This window comes from Cinclus cinclus, chromosome 2 (assembly GCF_963662255.1).
Source record: "Cinclus cinclus chromosome 2, bCinCin1.1, whole genome shotgun sequence".
Taxonomy (NCBI): domain Eukaryota; kingdom Metazoa; phylum Chordata; class Aves; order Passeriformes; family Cinclidae; genus Cinclus; species Cinclus cinclus.
In genome coordinates, this window is record NC_085047.1 from 112,295,440 (window position 1) to 112,315,291 (window position 19,852).

Consider the following 19,852-nt stretch of genomic DNA (forward strand, 5'->3'; position numbering starts at 1 on the left):
TCTCCCTTTTTATTATTTTTTTTTCTTTTTTTGTAGTGAAGGCAACTCCTTTGCACAGATTAAAACCCATTTGGGTGTCTGGTGGCAGACATCAGGTTTTCCCTGTGCCTGTGCTTTCCCTGTGATAAGCCCTTTATTCCAATATATCCTAGATGAAGCTGTGTGCTGTCGCAGGTCGTTCTTTCTGCCTGCAGGTGCTACTCTTCTGTTGTTTCACAGCTCATGTCCACACAAGTCTTCCTAGAATAAATCTCTTATTTCAATATTTAATAAAGGTTTCTGTTCCTTCCTCACCAGAAAGCAAAGTAATTTTGGATTAATGGTACACAGAATGGTGGATTACCTCAACCTGAGCAGGTTCAAATTAAGCTCAGCACCTATGTTCCCCCCAGGTTCTTACTTTACCTTGGTGGATTCTATTTTGAAGTCCCAGGAGCTGAATGGTTGAGAACATGACAACACTGCTATGACCTTAACCTGAATGTCTGGACATGCTCTCCAAGGAAATAAATAGGAATATGGCCTCTAACCAGACTGTCACCCCTTAATCAATTCCCCTTCCTGTAATGAACAGCCCTAAGCTGTTACCTCCTCAAAGTATCTTGGAAGTAACTGTGAATTAATCTATTTCTCTGCAATATTCAGATCATGTCTCTCCAGCTACTTAACCCCCGAGACTACAGAACACATTTACTGTGATTTACTCACTCATCAGGTTCACACTCAGTGCTTAGGGAAGGAGAGCAGGCACAACTGCAGCAGGCAGGGCAGCTCTGCAACACTGGTCAGCAGCATCCCCCCCAGATGATGGCCACAAAAATGAACAGTCCTTCTCTTGTGTCTTCACCACCACTAGTTACCATTTGATTTCTCAACCAGATTTTCCACAGGATTAGGGACTTTTTGATTGTTTTGGCCAGTTAATCTGCTTTAACCAAAAGATGGGAAAGTACAAGGGAGGCCACATCTCTTGGTAATGGACAGGTGCCAGGTTACCTTGGCTGTACACTTGGTAAAACAGCAAATAAAATGCTTTGGAGAGTAGATGAAAAGCCACAGACAGTTCAGATTCTGCAAGGGACCTTGATATTCTCCCTTTTCTCACCACTCCAAAACAGCCTACAAAAAAAACCTTCAAAAGTCTCCATAAAAACCACTTACTGGTGTTAAGTCTAGTCCGTGACAGTTTCCAATTTCCTCCAAAGTTTTGTTTTGAATAAACACGTATGACTGAAATCTAACACACCTAATTTTGAAACTCAAAATAGCTCACAGTTACTCCAAAGCACTTCTTTTTACAAAGGTGCTTACTGAGCCCTAGGCTTAGCATTAGTAGTAGAATAACCAAAGAAGAATGTTGAAGCCAAGTTAAGCCAGGTTGTCCTTGTTTACAAGGCCAACTGCACTGAAAAGTCCTACAGAATTTAGTCACCAGAAAACAACCTGAAAACAGGACTGAGGTGACAAAAGCAGATTTTCACAGCCCTCACCTCTCCTAAGAGTAGAGAAAAAACTGTATTTATTTTGGTTTGCATAATTAATTTTAACAACCTGATTATTTCTAGTGGATAAGGAAGTGTTGTTTTCTTCCTCCAACCAACAATTAAAAACCAGTGTTAGTGACTGTCATCCTTCACACCTAAAGGACATCAGAGACAGTTTCTGATGCACTGAATGATGGACACTTTCCTTGTTTACAAAGGGAATTTTATTCAAAAGATGTCTTGTTAAAACTTTTTAATACATAGTCATACTTTTAATTCCTTGGGCAAAGCTACCTAAAAATGCTGGTTTTGAGGTTTTTTTCATTAATTAACATTTCTACTCAAACCAGAGGTTAAATAAATATTAAGGGAAAATTAACTACATTAATTTTGGATGTACAGACCTAGAAAACTAAGATCAGAGCAAATTAATTGAATGAGACAAATCATACTGAAGGAGTCAATCTCTCATATTCGTAACAATGACCTGAAAATAAGTATTTAGTAGGATATAACAATTTTCCTACTGTAATAAACCAGTAAGAATCAACTTTTTCTTCAGAGAACTACCAGAAACTAAAATTTCAAAACAGGACTAAACTCAATATATAAAATTTCTTGCTTGGGTACACACATATGTGTTCCTTGTACCTCTCTGTAAATAAACTGAAGGACTCACCCCACTTGGATTTTGCCTGTGGCAGAACAAGTCATATTTGATCAGCATCATGACCTAGCTTACAAACAAATGCACCTTTAATGTTTGATTTTTGCTTCTCTACACCAGCTTTAGTCCATACCTGTGCTACCTCCCCTGCTCCTTGCAGCAAGGGTCCTGTGGTGATATTGCTGCCTCTGGTTTGAGAAGTGGAGGTGACATCAGACACTCTGCAGGTGTCCAAGGGACACACATCCCCTACTCTGCCACCCTCCCCAGATCTGCATCATCCGCTCTCCTACAGACCCTCTGGGAGAGAACAATTCCAAGTTTCCACGCTCTGCTGTCACGCTGTATAAGTATCATTTGCCCACAGAACTGGAAACCTTGGGCAAATCTAAACCCAGAGCCAGTGTGGGTTAGGATGGTAAGTGCTCTCCCAAGGAAAAAAGATAACTGAGTCCATCCTAAATCTCTCAGCCTGCAGTCTAAACACATGTCAAATGTTCTTCTTAAGAACCAAACCATAGTTGCCTGGATCACATCATACAGTGATCTTTGCAATTGGAATCTTAAAGGAAAATGGGAAAAACCAACATATTTTTCAAGTATCTTCAAATAAAAGAGGCAGAAGTGTAATCGTTCTAAAATTAAACCACACAGCATTAAAACTGGAGGAGTTCTATGCTTAGAAGGCATGGCTGGCAGATCTGAGTGACACATTTCAGAAAAATATTTGCAAGACTAAATCCAAGTACCCACACCAGAGCAGAACAATATTAGAAGAAACACATCAGCATGAAGCACATTATGCATGACATCAAATTCAGCCGAGTTCTTCATCCCAGGTAACTGAGGGAAAGGAACAAATGTCATCCAGTTCTTCCCCCAGATGCTTTCCCAGCCTTGCAAAGAAAAAAGTGGGACCAGGGCAGGGAAGTGGTCTAGAGACCTATCCAAATGCACCTCTTCAAAAATGTAAACACTCAAGGGAAAAATCAACGCACAAGAAAGGAAGAGACTTCAAAATACATGGACAACCTCTAAAGGTGTTGGCTGTCTTGGAAAAGAGGATAGACAGGTTAGTTTTCCTAAAAGCACAGATGTAATTGAAACTTAGATCCAGCCATTATGCCCCAAATAAAGAGACAAGAAATGGGTCTCCTTCAGGATTAAAATTTTACAAGATATACGAGTTGGTTCACTAATAGAGCAACCTAAAGGCCCAGACAGACAGAAAATGCCTTGGATTGGGTAAATTACATAAACAGCTGGAGCTCAGCTATGGTTCACCTCTAATCATGCAACCCTTTGGACTTTGCCACTGTGCCACTAATGACAGCTTTGTTTAAAATTTAGTCTCTCTTCCCATTCCTTCCAGAAAACATTTCAACCATATAAACACTAAAACGTGTTACTTCATCACCACAACAAACCACTGCCTAAGACTGTCAGAAATCAAATACAACAAACATACATTCCAGAGGAGAGTCTCAGGTGTTACGTAAATGGGAGTCTGCAGAACAAGAAGAAAACCATTTCACAGTATGGAAAATTGTGGGTGTAGCAACAGACAAATGAGCAGGAAGATTTGGAAGCAAATGCAACACCTGAAATTCAGTTTTAATGATTGCCAACCTTTATGTTTATATTTGTGTAATCTACATTATGTACCAATGGTCTGAAGACAAGTAAAGGTACTCATTTTTACCTCCTAATCCTATTTGGTATCTGATTATTAACACCACTTGAGTCAGAAAACTGTTAACTTCAAAGATTAGCTCTGCCTCAGAGTAAATATTAATATAATTTCTCATTTAATAATTTTTATTTACTCTGAGAAATGTGAAAAGCTGTTACGGAACTGCTTCTGTTTAAATTTGTATTGCAGCTTTACTGTGCTCCTGCAGGGGAAAAAGGTGTATTTCCAAAAGTGTAACACACTTTGTAGTACTCAAGAAATTCACTTGTTTTTTGTTGTTTGCATACAGTTTGGGGAGAAAAATAGTAATTTTTTAAAGAGAGAAATATCTTATGTCTCCTAAGTGTGAGAGAAAAACTGTCACTTGATTACAGAAACACCTGATCTGAACTAAGTTTTAGTGGCTTTCAGGGTACTAAACATTAGAAAAAAACACACACACAAAAATACCCAATTTCCAATGCATTATACGTACATATTCAGAAAAAGGGGGCCTAGAGGAGGCTGAGATGCTCTGGGAATTGCTGTCATTGGAGGTTTTCAACATCCAAGGAGGATAAACCCCTGAGTAGCCTGAGCTGAACTTGGTGCTGCCCAAGCTTCGAGCCAGAGGCTCCTGAGGTCCCTTCCAGCCTGGGTCACTCCATCATGAAGTGATACAATTATCTACAAAAAAATCAGTTTTATCCGTTGTAGAACTCCATGTGTAAAATCACATAAAATACCACCACAGGCTCCCCAACCTGAAGTTCTGGTTCTAAGGATAAAGCCCAGGGGTACTCTATGTTTACACTATTAACTATGCCAGCTTTGACAGTAGAGATAATATATCCTTTGCTGTTAAATGACCAGTGGACCAATTTAATTAGAATGCTTTAGTTTGTACCTAATTTAAACAACCTTGGAGAACAATGACCTAGTTCTGCAAGAATGAAATTCAATTAAAACCACCTTTCTAATCTGCAACACGACCAGTATATATTGTCCTCTTAGGGCACTGGCTTTGTGCCTCCAGTGGCATTTCATTTTAAGGTTTGAAATTAAAACCATGAAGCAGTAACACAGCTCAAGTTGGAGGAAAAATCTGGAATGAGGAAAAGGCAGAGGGAAAAAAAGAACCCAACAGAACAGTGTAAGAAAAGAAAAAATCCAAAGTTTGTTTAAAACCACATTGTGCAGATCTTCATACATGTTTCTTCCATAGTATTTATGTTCTTGATACATGTTCACAGGTTGCTATCTACATTTCATGGGATAAAGGCAAAACCTCCATCCAAATTCTTCAGTTTCTTTGAAGTTCTTAATTTTAGAAAACCTTAGCTTTACCATACCAGAACACATCAAAACCAATTTTCTTAGATGAGTCCCCAGACAAAACCGTTTGTAAATCACAAATCCAGGGAAACTATCAGTAGTTGAAGTTGTAAATCAAGCTCAGCCAGTCAGTCATACAAATTCTTTTATTGTGAACACAAGGTATCTTGTGGGCTTTTTTATGATCTGAGCTACAAATGTGCCACAGGTAAAAATCTCACAACTCTGAAAGATGAATTTATCTCTAAGGGAAACAAAAGGCACAGAAAAATGGTTAAAAGGTAGGAAGGAACAAGGTTCTGCTAATCATGGGGAGAACCTTTGAGACTCCATTTCTGAAAGGAGGATTTGACTTTCATGCGTCCAGTTCTCCCCAAAATAAATGCAGCCTTGTATTGTAACACTTAAATTCCTTGCACCTCAACACTTCTGCTTTGTAGCAAGATACTGTTTTTGCAAGTAAATCTTTTAAGAAAAAAGGATGACTCTTTTTCTAATGAATATTCAAATGATGAAACATCCAATCCAGCCATGTCCCATCCTTTGTGTCAACAAATGGTAACAGATTGATGAGTTAGAAGTATAACAGACATCACCAAATGAACCAAAACCACACAAATCTCTCAGCCTTTCCTCGTAAAAGAGATGATCCAGTCCTCTAATCATCACACTATGAGGCTGCATCTAATATTCAAAAATTAATGGCAGCACATGACAAGCCATGGAGCTCTACAGAAAGAAAAAAACAAAATTCCTCAGCTTCAAAAGCCAGTCAAATTTTCCAAGCACTGAGGAGTACTTTGATTTATATCATTTAAAGCACAGAACAGCATTTTAAGAAACAAGTGAATATTTAATAGCAAATTCTACATCTCAAATATATACAAATACACAAAATACAAATATTCCCCCGTTCCCTATTGCTTTATTAACTCCCTTCAAGGTGAGGTCTTATCCCAGCAGTATCATCAGTCAAAGGACAAATTTTTATACCACAAAGATGTACATAAACCAAGGGGGTTACCAAGACTTAACTAGACACAATCTATGAGGAATTTTCAAGAAATCTGGTGGTAAGACTCCAAACTGCTGACTTTTAGCAGAGCATGTGTACAGTTCACAAACTGAATTAGACAGGAATATCTGCATTTGTGTAAAAATATTGCTGCATCATATAAACCAATTCCATTCTTTTCCTTCCAACTTTTATATAAATATATATGTATTAAAACTGGTCTTAATTGAAAGACAGTAATAGAATTAACTCTACTACCACCATTAAAATTACCCTGTCAAACAAGGTAATTGAGGCTTGAGGTGGTTTTTTGCCATGTATTGGCAGAAATACTTTCCAATAAGAAAGTCTCTGTGTCAGGCCAGAATTGCTCCATGCAGCCATTGTATTAAAAACTGTTTGCATGAATGTCCTACAGTTTGGGACTTCACCTCACACAGCCATCACTGCAGCTCCAGTGAACATCATTGCTCCACTGTACTCCTCTGGAGATGGCACAGAAACATGTTTTAAAAGGCTGAATTTCTGTAATCAAACTAATTTGGAATGGGAGAAAAAGAAAAATTTCCCAGTTGCAGCTTGCACCTCTTGCTGTCTGCCAGCTCTTTCACTTAATTGCATCTCCTTCCATTTGCTGCTGAACCAAAAAAACATACACTGTATTGGGTGCAGAAAAGTAAGAACACTAATTCAGTTTGAGAAATAGGAACTTGGTAAAAAGAAAAGGCATGTCCTGACAATTAGTGAAGCAGGAATAATTGCTGGCGTGGGCTGATAAACTGAACTGAAATTGCTATTGACTAACCCAATCTCTTTATTCTCTGAGCTTTTAATAAGGCACACCAAATATCTAAAAAGAACTCTGTACTTATAATATACTTGTATTTTAGTGCAGCATTTGACAAGGCACTGAAAAGAAAAAACATTAGGATATTTGGGATATCGTGCCAGGATAAAAATATTAGAGCAAATAAACTGGGGACAGGCATGCTGGACATATTATTGGTGATTTATGAATGGACCACTTCAAATTCTGAGGTTAGAAAGACAGTAAAAATATACACCAGATGAACTTGAGAAAAAGGCACCATAATGGAAGAAGGATATTAAGCTACCAGAGTGTATCCAAAGGAGGGCTACAAAGATGGTGAAGGGTCTGGAGGGGAAGGAGCATCACCTTGTGGGGAGCATCTGAAGGACCTGGGGTTGTTCAGCCTGGAGAAAAGGAGACTGAGGGGAGAGCTCAGTGCAGTCACAGCTTCCTTGTGAGGGGAACAGGAGGGACAGGCACTGATCTCTGCTCTGTGGGGACAGTGACAGGACCGAGGGAATGGCCTGGAGCTGTGTCAGGGGAGGTTTAGGTTGGGTATTAGGAAAAGGTTCTTACCCCAGAGGGTGGCTGGGCACTGAACAGGGCTTGTTCCTTCAGTGATGCTCTTTTTTTACCTGTGATCAACTGCATACCCATTTTCAGGACTAGTAAGCTGACTTCAGCACTGGACACCACAGAGGACACTGTAAAGACTGGAGCAGAAGAGAAATCCTCTCTCCTCTGCCAGAGCAGACTACAGTTTTTGTCACAGTGCTCTGGCAAAATTGTTACTCACTGAGAATTTGCTGATGGGCTGATCTAGCTGTAATATCATGGCCAACTGAACAGAAAAGACTAGAACAGCCTGAGACTGCAGTGAATCTGTTCTCAAATAATTTCTTGATTTTTCTGAAAAAGCTTGCAATGAAAATACTTATCTGAATCGTAATTAGGCCAAATTCAAGATTATCCAGTAACGACTTAAAGATGCTTTTCCAAAGAAGTCTTGGAGACACAGGAGTATTTCAGAGCAAACAGCATATTAGCAATTTTTCTTTGCACCTGGACAGACTGATTGGCATGCACTACTAACAGTTCAATGCAAGATACTCAGATGACATAAAATATATCCCTTTATCAAAATTCGCCTCAGCCATTTTATTCAGCACTAAGAAATTCCTTGTTTTACATCATGACCATTTCCTTAGGCTACTCAAACAAACAGCCTCTTGTGCCTGTAAGACACACCCCCCCCTCAGCACTGCTCCCTTCATCACAACAGTTCCAGTTTGGGATCAAGATGACTGCAGGGTCAAAAGATTTGTGGTAGAGCTGCTCTACTGTCCTTTCTATGGGCAGGAGGCCATTCCTGCCATCTGGAGTGGTATTAAGTGATGGATCTGCAAGACACCCATTTATAAAGGTTAAGGCCAGTGAAAGACAAGAAAAAACTTGTTTCTGCTGCTGTTTTCCTCTTCATTCTTCCCACTGAAGGACAAACATTAAAACATCAGAATGAGGTGGTGCTGGGGGGCTCTGCACATTCTACCTGAGACTCTTCAGTGTTAGGCACAGTGACTTCAGATGCTGATTTTAGATGGAAAAGTAGGTTCACTGCAGATTTCAGATTCATCATCTTCGCGCTGCTTCCTTCTACACTTGGATGTAATTTGACAAAAACACCATACTGTCACTGCAAACTCCTGCCAGCTGGAATCCTGCAGTGCTGCATGAGGAAGTTTGCAAATACTGATAAGGAGAGGAAGGCAGACAGCACCAAGAGGTTCAACAGGCATGGGAATTCTCTCTTTTATTTTAGTGAATGAAATGGCAGAGGAGGATCCCACAGCACATTCTTTTCTTCTGACTTTTACTTTACTTTTAGTCCTGCTGTTCATATTTTGGCTAGCCAGGTCCCTAACCACCAGTCCATTAGCAAGGTATGGGCAATCACATTCTGTATATGTAAGGTGGAGTTATCCTACCTGAGAGATTTGTTTTACCAGCACATGCTTTATGTGGAATTCTGAGGTAGATTATGAATGGATCCCACTCTACCAAAGGTTTAGACATTAAATTGCACGGTAAGAGACACCTGAAGAAACAAAACAGGAAACAGCTCCCCGAAGAAGGTACCACATTATGTGAAGATCAGACCAAGGCCACGCACAGGAAGAGTGGATGCCTCACCACTTCCTTCAGAATAAGCAGATGTCTTATTCTGAAGAGAAGAGTACTCTGAAAAATGTTCTCTTCAGCAGACAGCAGGTACAGGAGCCTGGGGCTTGCTCCTACACTGGCACCTCAGCTATGACAGAAGAGCTGTCTGTGGGGCTGTGTTAGAGAACTGAATCAGGAAATTGGCTCACAAAATAAAAACTCACTTTCTTCTTTTCCATTTTTGCCAAGTCATTTATAACCTGGATGGTTTCTCAGAGCAGTTTACCACATGGCCTCACAAAAATGACTTTCCCTGGAGCATTGAAGCAGACACAAAATAGTGCAGGTGGAAGGACCAGCTGGCAGCAGCATTTCTCAAAGTGGCTTCTCTACTGAAACCAACAGATTTCAGTACCCTAGAGGACAGGTGACAATATAAAACTTCTCAAATTTAATACTAGCTTGCCACGTATTTGTTTGGTTACTGCACAAATGGACAGAGGCACAATGTTACTTCCATTAACTACAGTGAGAACAAAACAACTGGCTTTTTAAAAAACTTGTGTTTTCATTTCTGCGAAATGCTCAGAGTTGTGTTGATTGTTTCTCACAGGAAGTGGGGTGCTCACCCCTGTGAGCCAGGGGCGATGGTATCCGGCCAGAAAAATAAGAGTAACCACAGTGAAGATGGATAGAAAAAGAGCTTTCCTTCAGTGTGACCTCAAGCAATAGTACTCATCATCCAAAAAAGTCATAAAATACACAGATTTGTAAGGTACACAGATTTGTAAAATATATATATTTATTTTTTCTAGATTTAGACCAGACTTTACTAAATATGTAACCATAAGCTCCAGTGTACAATTCTGCAAAACAGGATTAAATTTTGAGAATTTAGCCAACACTTGTTTTTGCTGTAACTATTCTTTCTCCTTAAAGAAGTTAGAGACAGAATTACCACATTGAACAGCCATAAAGAAGCATGGTAAAATTCAGGAAAAAAACCCAAATAACTATGTGTTAAAAATATGGGGAGTACGAAAAATAACACTTTTTCTTGGCTTTACTGGCTAGCAATCTGCCAAACGAAGCAAGAGAAAAAATGCTGCTGTATTCTGATATTTTGGGACAGACAAGCACTGCATTTCTTTGGATGTTTCCAGTGAGCACTGCTCTCAAAGACTGTCACGGATTCCTCCCTTCAGCTTATTAATGTCACTGCTAGCTGTGCCATCCTTGCTGGAGATGCCCACACAGATCTTCTTCTGAGAGGCAGAACACGAGTGGACCCCGCAGTGCGGAGAAGGGGAAAAGTTGTGGCCAGACTGGAAGAGTTCTGCAGGTCAGGAAAACCATTCACTGCTGGTTTGGGGAGCGACTGCATCCATACATCAGAAAGCAGCCCTCCAGCTTTTGTTTTTCCACAGGGAAAGAGACTTTCCATTTTCCAGTGTGTGCTCTAGCACCTCCTCAATCCCACACATCCAGCTGGCAAGAGGTGCTTTGCATTCCCAAGACAGCAAAGTTAAATCATCATGCAAGGATTTCTACTCAGCCCAAACTACTCCATATGCTTAAAATTTACAAAGGATGACATAGGGTGAAGAGAAGTTTGTTTTGTTTTTAAATGAACCACAGAAGAGGTTTTGGTATCTCAGTTCTCTCTCTGGCTCTATGGATAATTGTTCCAGATGATAAGGGAACTGGAGTTTGGACGTGTCATGGATGAATTAACATGAACAAATACGAGTCCTGAACAAAGGCTTGAAAATTTTCAGGTAGTTCAGCACAGTAATATTGTTTTAGCTATGATAAGTCACCCCACTGCTGCCAAGCCACAAGATGATGAACTAGTCTGGCTTCTTGTGGGGCTCATATTATCTATCAGCACAGACCTCCCTGGCATGTTTCAAACATTACGCTCATCGTACATTTTTTTTTTCCTCTGTACATATTGTTATGCAGCTGAACACTCTACTGCATATAGTAATTTCAGAAGAATGACATTTTATGTCCCAAGACTAATGTCCAGCTCCTCACATTAACCTTGCCTCACCAACTCCAGCCTGTTTTCCATATAACACGAGCAGCTGAAGCAGAACTTCCACTTGCATCCATTCAGCCCAAAGAAGCTAAAAATACCTGCCTGGTATGTGTTCAGTCAGCCATGGATAATGGTTTATCCCTTATCTAAAATGACTAAATATGCTTTTCAAGGAAAAGTGACTATCATCTTTTGGATATAAATAGAGAAAGTGAATAGTAAAAGACAACAGTTTACTTAAAGGAAGATTTTAGAGAGCTGTCTGTAACTTTGTTTTTTATCAAGTGAACCTTTGTACAATTTGCATACATATATATATATATAAAGATTCATTTTATTATTTCAAACTATACTTTTGCTTTTAATACATTTCTATACATTTTAAGATGAACTTAACTTGAAGCTTTTCTTCTTTTCCCAGAAAACTGATCACTCTTCACTCTGTTATCTGTCTCTCTTTGTTGATACAGAAAAAAATATTCTCTCACCTGGAGATTTCATCTGGAGCAGAAATAAGACATCAAATACTGGAAAACTTTAAAAAAAGTCTCTAAGACTTGAAGACAGAAAATAAGGCCATTCCTAATATAAGAATGCCTTAAGCAAGTAAACACTTGCTACTGAATCTCTGAGTACATTATACTCCCCATAAAAACAGTGCAAATCCACCTCTAGGCAATGTTTTCCAGTCTTTTAATAAGATTTGCAATTTCTTGACAGCTCCAATTTTTTTCCAAAGACAGTGGGTGAATCAGGGTAAAGTATTTTTGCTTCCTCTGAAGTCAAATATTTGCATGTACTTGTAGACACCAAATGGGATCCTCCTTCATCTTTTCCCTTTGCTGTGTTGAGACAGATGAGAAGATTACACTTCTGTCAAAAACTATTTGTTCACTACACACACTCCAGTGTAACTATTGTGTCAAATACCAGCACATGCATGTGCACGGTTCAAACTTTCACAATTTACTATGAAAAAGGCAGCAAATTATCAGAATCATCAATCATTGTAAATATTCATCACCATCTTTTTGAAAAGTTTAAAATGCCAACTGGTGAACTGGCCCCATAGGCACACTGCAAAATAACTTTTAAAGCATCTTAAAATGCTTTTTGCAGCTTTACAAACTGTGTTATGCAATCAGCATGTGTGAACAACCCTCAGCATTTCTGTACTTTCATGACTGTCTTTTCATGACAAAGGCTTATTACTGAGTGACCTGCAGGAACAGTCAGAGGCCCCACAAATACACAGACCTGACTTTGGATGAGGATGGTTCAGTCAGTCCCACTCTGTTCAGAGAGGCTCTGCCCAGCCATTCAGAGTCCACAGCACATCTGCAGCCCCAGCTGCACCTCTTATAGGCAGGTTGAAATAAGTCTAATTTTTCAAGCTGATTATTTTGCATTAGTAGCTGAAAGGATTCCATTAGGAATTCAAAGAGAAAATTAAGGTCTCTTTGTTTAGAGTTGTGCACAAGCATGAACTCCTATTGTTAGGTAAAAGTGAGACCCCAGTAGCCTCAGTCTAGTCCATCTCAAAGCAATGCTGGGAGCTGAAAGTGACACAGACACCCTTTGTTGTTTGTTGGTTTTGAGTAATAATTTACTTTCTTTTCCACTCCCAGTCCTGTCCCACTCACCTTCCCTCCCATCTTACCATGCAGGTGGAAAGTCCATCCCATACAATCTTCTGAGAGGTTCCAAGTTCTCCCAATGCACCTGAACTGGGTTCATCTGGACAAGCACTTCTGCAAAGATCTGGTAAAGCCTTTCCCCAGAAATAACACTGCCAGGTGGATTTGGACTTTTTGGTTAACAAATGTTTTTCAGGGCCTCACCTTGTGCAAGGAATTCACCCGGCTTTTGCAGCTACATGTGCTGACATCCACATAAGAAACAAATGCTCTTTACACAGCTTTGAACAAGCCTTCCCAGAGGGGTTGTGAATTTTTTTTATGTTTTCAGGGGGTTTTTTTTGTTTGTTTGTTTGTTTTTTTAATTCATTCACCCCTTATCTACCTTTCTTGAAAGAACAAAGTCGGGGGAAAAAAAGCATGCTACCAGAAACTTAATTTGAAGTATGATTCTAGAGCAATAATTGTTGTTTCAAAGATGCAATTTGGGACAATCTTTGAATGCTACAAAGACCAAATGCATTCTTTCATCTTTGTATTTATTTTTTGTTTAAGGTTTAGGTTTTTTCAGCCTTTGATCTGTAACAAAAATAAGGCCTACCCAGTAAGAACATTTCCTATTGTTACTCTGTAAAGACTTTTGATTGATTCATCCTTCTTCTGACTCATACTATTAACACAATAGCAGGGTTTGAAAATGAAAAAGAGTCATCTTAAATAAGGTATGTACTTTATTTTTCTACACAATCCTTAAGCCATTTAACTCTACTTTTCAGCGAAATAAAGAAAAAAGTATTTAACTTTTTTGCTAAGGAAATAGATAATTAGCAAAGATCTACTGATACTGGTTTTGGTCTCAACATATACTGGACAAGGTAGTTCAAGACTATCCCTAAATATCAAATAAATTCCTGTGCTGACCAAAGTTGTTTTCCCATCTTTTCTACAATTAAGAAGTACCTAAAACTGTAGACTTACTGTTTTATTTCCAGAGGAGAATTACTGAAAACTAGTCTGAGAATCATCAGTCCTTGTAATACCTGGACAACTATCACCATTTAGCAGAGGGAAAAAAAGTTAAAAAGCAAATAAAGTACTTGAACAGATTTCAAAAAGCCATTTTATGCTGTATTGTAGAAACTGTTTATGGTTCTACAGTTCAGGACAGACAATTTCCTTCTCCAGATCCAAATACGTAATGGTGTTTGTCTCAGCTTTTAGGTCCATCTTCAAGGTAAGCAGATATAAAAGGAAATCAGGAATTAAATACTCAAAACATTGGCACAATTTTCTCAAATTCTGTGAGTGTTAGGGCAGACAAAACAAACAAAATTACCCCAAACCATTACTGTTACTGAGACATAAGCAGAGATCAACATTTTCTGGTTTGCAGACAGGGGTATGAACTATTCCAGTGGCAACCAAATGCAAATGTCCAGTGCCCAGGTAAAACTGGCTGGGATTTTCTCATGCCCCTTCCTTATAATTTCAAAACTCTTTCCTGGAAGCTCATGGAGGCCCCAAGAACTGAGCACACAGACTGACACAATGATTCCCAAGAGCTGATATTATGATGGGTGAAGCATATGAATCTTAAATTTCTCTGCCTCCCAAAGTTTTCATGTTGGTCAGAACAAGGTACCTCTGCAGAAGAGAAATCACCTTGTCCTTCTGGATTCTCTGTGGTTTGAGAAGTAACTCTCTTTGTAACTCTCTGCTTGGCAGTTCTGCTCCCTTTACTTATTGTCGCATTCTGCCTACGTAAAAGGTGGGGCAGGAAGGACAAGCTAAAATTATATTTAAAATTAACAGCTAAGAGAAGTCTCTAAGGAAAAAAAAATACGTATGATAAAAGTGAAGTTGAATGTCATGGTGACATTCATGGTGACATTTTTAAGACATAGCAACACCATGCAAGTAAAAACTATTTAAACTACTGTCAAGGCAGAATTCAAAGCAGTGCCGAGGGCAGTTCACTCTCTGGCAAATCCAGGTGAATGTTTCCTCTATAACCTATTAGTTAATCTAGACTGTCTAATTACTTAAATGTATTTTAACCTGAAATTATGTAAAGTTCTAACATTTCTCACTTAGCTCTATTACTTCCATTATTGTAACTGCTCTAATATCTGGTCTAACTCTGTTCTGCTATGTTTGCCATATAAAAAGTGTTTACAACACACTCCACAGATGAAAGTCCTCCTACATACTACATTTAAAATACTTTAGCTTCTCCTCTAGTGGAAGCCAGACAAAATGCAAACAACTGTTTAAAAAAAGATCTTAAAGAACTCTCTTCTGTGCAGATTGCTGGCTATTGATAGTCCCATCATAGATTTCCACCAAAGATCAGGTCATGCAAACACAAGTGATGTTTTTTGGATAAGTCTGCAAAGAGTCGGTGAAACCATGTCAGGTTTTCTATTTGGATGCTGCTGTCCAAATGCAGATTCCTGAACTGTTGTGTCAGGATTTCAGCCCATAAGACCTCACAAGCACACAGACACACATATCTACATACACTCTGCCTTGCAAACTCAATACTGATGAGCACCAAAGGGAGCCTCACTTAACTGGTTCAGAAAAATAAAGAAAAAAAAATAGGAAATAAAAGCATGCCAGATTTGTACCAGTCCTCAAGAATAGATACAGGTTATCATTTATATGTCTATATAAAAACAATGTAAGAACAAGACTCAGGTTTGTAATTCTCTTCACAAATAAAAGCAAAATTTCACTGTGGGGCACCTTGCCCCTCCTGATGTTCTAGCAAAACAAGGGTTTAGGTAACTGTCCAGCAAGCACAACTTGACTAAGGTCTGCCTACATAGTTTTTGCAAGTGCAGCCAGTAGCGGCAAGAGTTTGGCTGCTCCCCAAATGAATTTCTCTTCCTCCCACTCCAGAAACTTCTTGTTATACTACACACTGAGGAATATTACACAGTGTGAGTGCAACAGCTTCCTGAACAAAACCCAGCTATGCCATCAACAGGGTTTTTTTTAACCCCAGTAGTATTTTATACCATCATAGGCGAGGAACTAAAGACACTTTCCAGGAACCCATTTGCCAAGTTACACAGCTCATGTGTCACAGAAAGGTTAAGCTACAGAAAAGAGAACATTTGACAGAGAATTAGAATGGAGAGAACAGTTTAAGAAACTGGAGACTTCTGGAATAAGTATTACTGTGTGCTCTTCTGCTACACAGAAACTGAAAGGGGAAGAACAATTTCGAGATTGTTTTTTTTTCAGGAAAGGAAGAACAGCTAGCCTGCAGTACACAACCTTTTTTGGCCTGGAACCCTACATACTTGTATTTTTCCACAACGCTCGGGTTACACAGGTACATCACCCTCCACCATACAATAATTTTGAGGAGACTTGGTTACATTATAACTGGATGGTGATACGGGGGTGTGACAGTGGTTCTTGCAGGCCCGATCTCGCACCATTTATCAGAGTACATCATCTCTCCTGTCTAGTCAATTGAGTTACACCATCGTTGGTAAGCACACACCAAGATAAGCCATGTCACAACACAGCGTGTTCTGGTTATGATGTTCTTAGAGAGCTCCATCCAGACACGCGTATGTCAAAGACCTCTTGATGGGCAGGCCCCAATGAGCCCTTGAGGATACAGACCCTACACAAGAGCTAACAGTGCGATGAGCAAGGGTTCACCCAATGTTTTCCCAGTACCGGCGAGATCCAAGCAAACAGCTCCGAAGGCAGCACATGACAGCCACGAAGGCCAAGATCTAATTACACCCCGGAGCCCCGGGCCATGCCAGGCAGTTTCTCTGGCCCTGTCTTGCACATGCACTGAGCGGCCCTTACACCCCACTACGGCTTCCCCAGACCAGCCGGGGTGGGGGATCACCCAGCCCCATCGCTCCCGGGGGCAGGCGGGGCTCAGCTGGGCGCCAGCACAAGGACACCGCTGCCGAGTCCCCGGCACGGGACACGGCGATGACCCAGCCTTAAGGGGCAGGAGCCGCGGCTGGATATCCGCGCCCGCTGCCGGCAGCGCGGAGCCGAGCACACCCAGCAGCAGCAACAGCAGCAGCAGCCGCGAAGGAGCTGCCCCTCCCGTGCCGAGCCCGCTCGCCGTGCCACAGCCCCGGAGCAGCTGCGTTAACGGGAGCGGCGCGGGGCCGGCGGGAGGCGCAGCCGCAGCGGGGAGCGCGGAGCCCCGGGACGGGCACTGCCGCCGGCACCGGGGCGGGCGGGGAGAGCGCCCGTGCGGGGATTTCCCCAGCGTGCCCTGACCTTACCCCGGCTTGGCAGGAGTCACCGGGGCGCCCGGGCTCGCCGGGCAGCGTTGCCGTCACGCACCGCCCGCCCGGCTCCCCGCGCCTCCCCGCAGGGAACAGCGGCGGAGCGAGAGGAGGAGCAGCAGCAAGTCCGCGCTCGCTTACCTGCAAGGGGAAGGTGGCCGCCTTGTTGCCCACGTAGCCGCGGACGACGTGGCTCTGGATGGAGAGCACCCGGCACTCCGGCTCCATGGCTGCGCCGTGCGCGCCTGCCCGCGCCGGGCCGAGGTGGCGGCGCCGGGAGCAGGAGCGGGAGGCGGAGCGCGGGCGGCGTGACGCGCTCGCCCTGCCCGCCCGTCACACACCCTCAGCGGCAGGGAACGGGAGGCGGGCACCGGCCGGCTCCGAATGGCCGCCTGCTTCCGCGCCGGCTGCCCGGGGCCGTGTGCGGGGCGGAGGGGACGCGGCTCCCGGGCAGCCCCAGCGCCGTGGGGCCCGCACAGCCACGGGCGTCACGCGGCCGCTCCGCCCGCCCGCGCCCGGCGGGGCCAACGGCACCGAGCTCCGGGCCCGGCCCGCTCCGACCAGAGCCCGAACACCGCGGGATGCGCCAGGCTGCTGGAAGGGACCGCAGCGGGTCACCAGGTGCAGCCTCCCTGCTCAGGCAGGGCCGGCGCAGAGCACAGGGTTGTGTCCATGCGGTTCTGGAGTATCTCCAGTGAAGGACATTCCGTATCCTCTCTGGGCTGTCTGTCCCGGTGCTCGGTTGCTGCACACAGTTCTTCCTCATGCTCAGAGGGAACTTCTGACCGTCAGTTTCTGCCACTCGCCTCCTGTCCCCTTGCTGGGTAGCACCAAGCAGAGCCTGGTCTATCCTCTAACAGTCCCCTTTTAGATATTCATACCCATTAATGAGGTCCCTCTCAGCCGTCTCTTCTAGAACCTGAACAGGCCTCGGCCTTTCCTCGTAAGAGAGGTGCTCCAGTCCCCCAGTCATCCTCATTGCCCTCTGCTGGACCTGCTCCAGGAGCTCTATGTCTCTCCTGTCTCGAGAAGCCCAGAACTCACCACAGTAAAGGAGCATTTTCTACCTGAAAAGAGATTGTAGTGAGGTGGGGGCCAATCTCATCTCTCCATACCTACAGTGAGAGGACTAGAGGAAATGGCCCTAAGCTAAGGCAGAGGTGATTCAGATTTTTTTGCAGTTTTAGGGTGCTCAGACATTGGAACAGATTGCCCAGGGAAGTGATGGAGTTACCATTCCTGCAGGTGCTTAAGAGACATCTGGATCTGACACTGGGTGATGTGTTTTAGTGGTTCAGGGGTTGCAGTGATACAGTCAGGTGGACAAACCATGCTCCTTTGTGCCATGCTATGAGCCACCCACAGCTGCCCACATCCCGCTGGAAAGCGGGTACGGACTGGTACTAACATCCCACCTGTGCAGCAGTTTCCCTTCCTCGAGTGTTCAGAAAGCCCTGTGGAGTCACAGATGCCACAGCAATACCTGGAGGTGGCATGCTGGCCCAAGCTGTGGTTGCCCTGACAGATCACCACCCTCACAGCTGGGTTCTGAAGTGAGTGCAATTGTGTGTTATTGACCCAAAAGAAAAAAAAGCCCTTCGGAGAACTGCCAAGGAGTAAAAGAAGATGTATGTGTTGGCTGGCAAGTGCTACAATACATCAAGACTCTGCTGAGATGGGACTTGGTAATGTGTTCAGGAATTCCATCATCCTCTGGCCATTTGTCATTATTGACCGTCACAGGTTCAGTCGCAGCTCACAACAAGAAATGGCACCTTATGCCTCGTTCTTCTTCGTGGATGGCTTTGAATCGACTCTTGAAATAGTGCAATTATTTCTTAACAAGGTGAAAGAGTATTTTCCTCATCATAAATAATCTGTTGGAAAATGGGGGGAACATACTGTTCTCTCTTCAGTTGTCACTTGCATTTAAAAACTCGGGGTTTATTCTAGGCTGGCCTTACTACCAACTGTTGCTTCAGCCCTTCAGTACATTTTTTTTTTTAATTGCAGAAATCAGTGCATCTCCGTGGAGGGCCAGAGCAATGAATTATCTGCATCATGTATGCTCCCACTCCTCTGGCTTAGAGGACAATTGTTGGAATACAGATTTTTTCTCCCTTTTCCCTGGTTTTCATCCTTTGCTCAGCATTAGTGCTTATTGCACCACTTCGACCTTGTAAACAAAGATACACACCAGTTCTATGCAGGATTGCTACTGTCTTCCTAATGTTCTGAAATGTCCAACAAAATCCAGTTCCTAGAAAATGCTATGCTTTCCTGAGAGGAATATCTGAAGCCTCTCTGGATGGTTTTTAATGGATTTAAGGAGTAGAATCTGTATACACAGAATGTGTGTGACTCAACAGTATCCAGCCCTAACATTTTTCAAAGTATGGGGGAATCTATATGACCGTACACTAAAGAAGTTGTCACCAGCAAAAAAAAAGGCCAGAAAACAATTCTCCTTCCCTTCCAGAAAGCAGCTCATCTAAAGATGAGTACACAGTTTCTGAGCAGTGTTTTTTTACAGATTTTGCAGTATTTCTTCTTTAAGAAGTCAGGCCCCTCCCTCTAAAAAACCACTTTGTGTCTCAGAAAAAAGTGAAGCTAATCTTCAATTTCATAGTGATCATGCTTCCTACTGTGCTATCCTTCTCAAAAAATAACTCCCAGGTACTCCTCCAAATTTGAGGATTACTAAGACTGCTCGAGAAGCAAATAACTGTTGAATGGATGACAGAAAGATT

At 42.2% G+C, this 19,852-nt stretch overlaps 1 protein-coding gene across 1 annotated transcript in view; it reads right to left on the bottom strand.

Annotated features, from left to right (window-relative positions):
* Positions 1–17,368, bottom strand: part of PDXK (pyridoxal kinase) — a 37,212-nt gene extending 19,844 nt beyond the window's left edge. Inside the window, exon 1 of the mRNA XM_062488146.1 lies at positions 17,244–17,368. Within this exon, the coding sequence (XP_062344130.1) occupies positions 17,244–17,330 (87 nt within the window). The 5' untranslated portion in view covers positions 17,331–17,368. The remainder of the gene's footprint in view (positions 1–17,243) is intronic.
* Between the last annotated feature and the right edge of the window lie 2,484 nt (positions 17,369–19,852).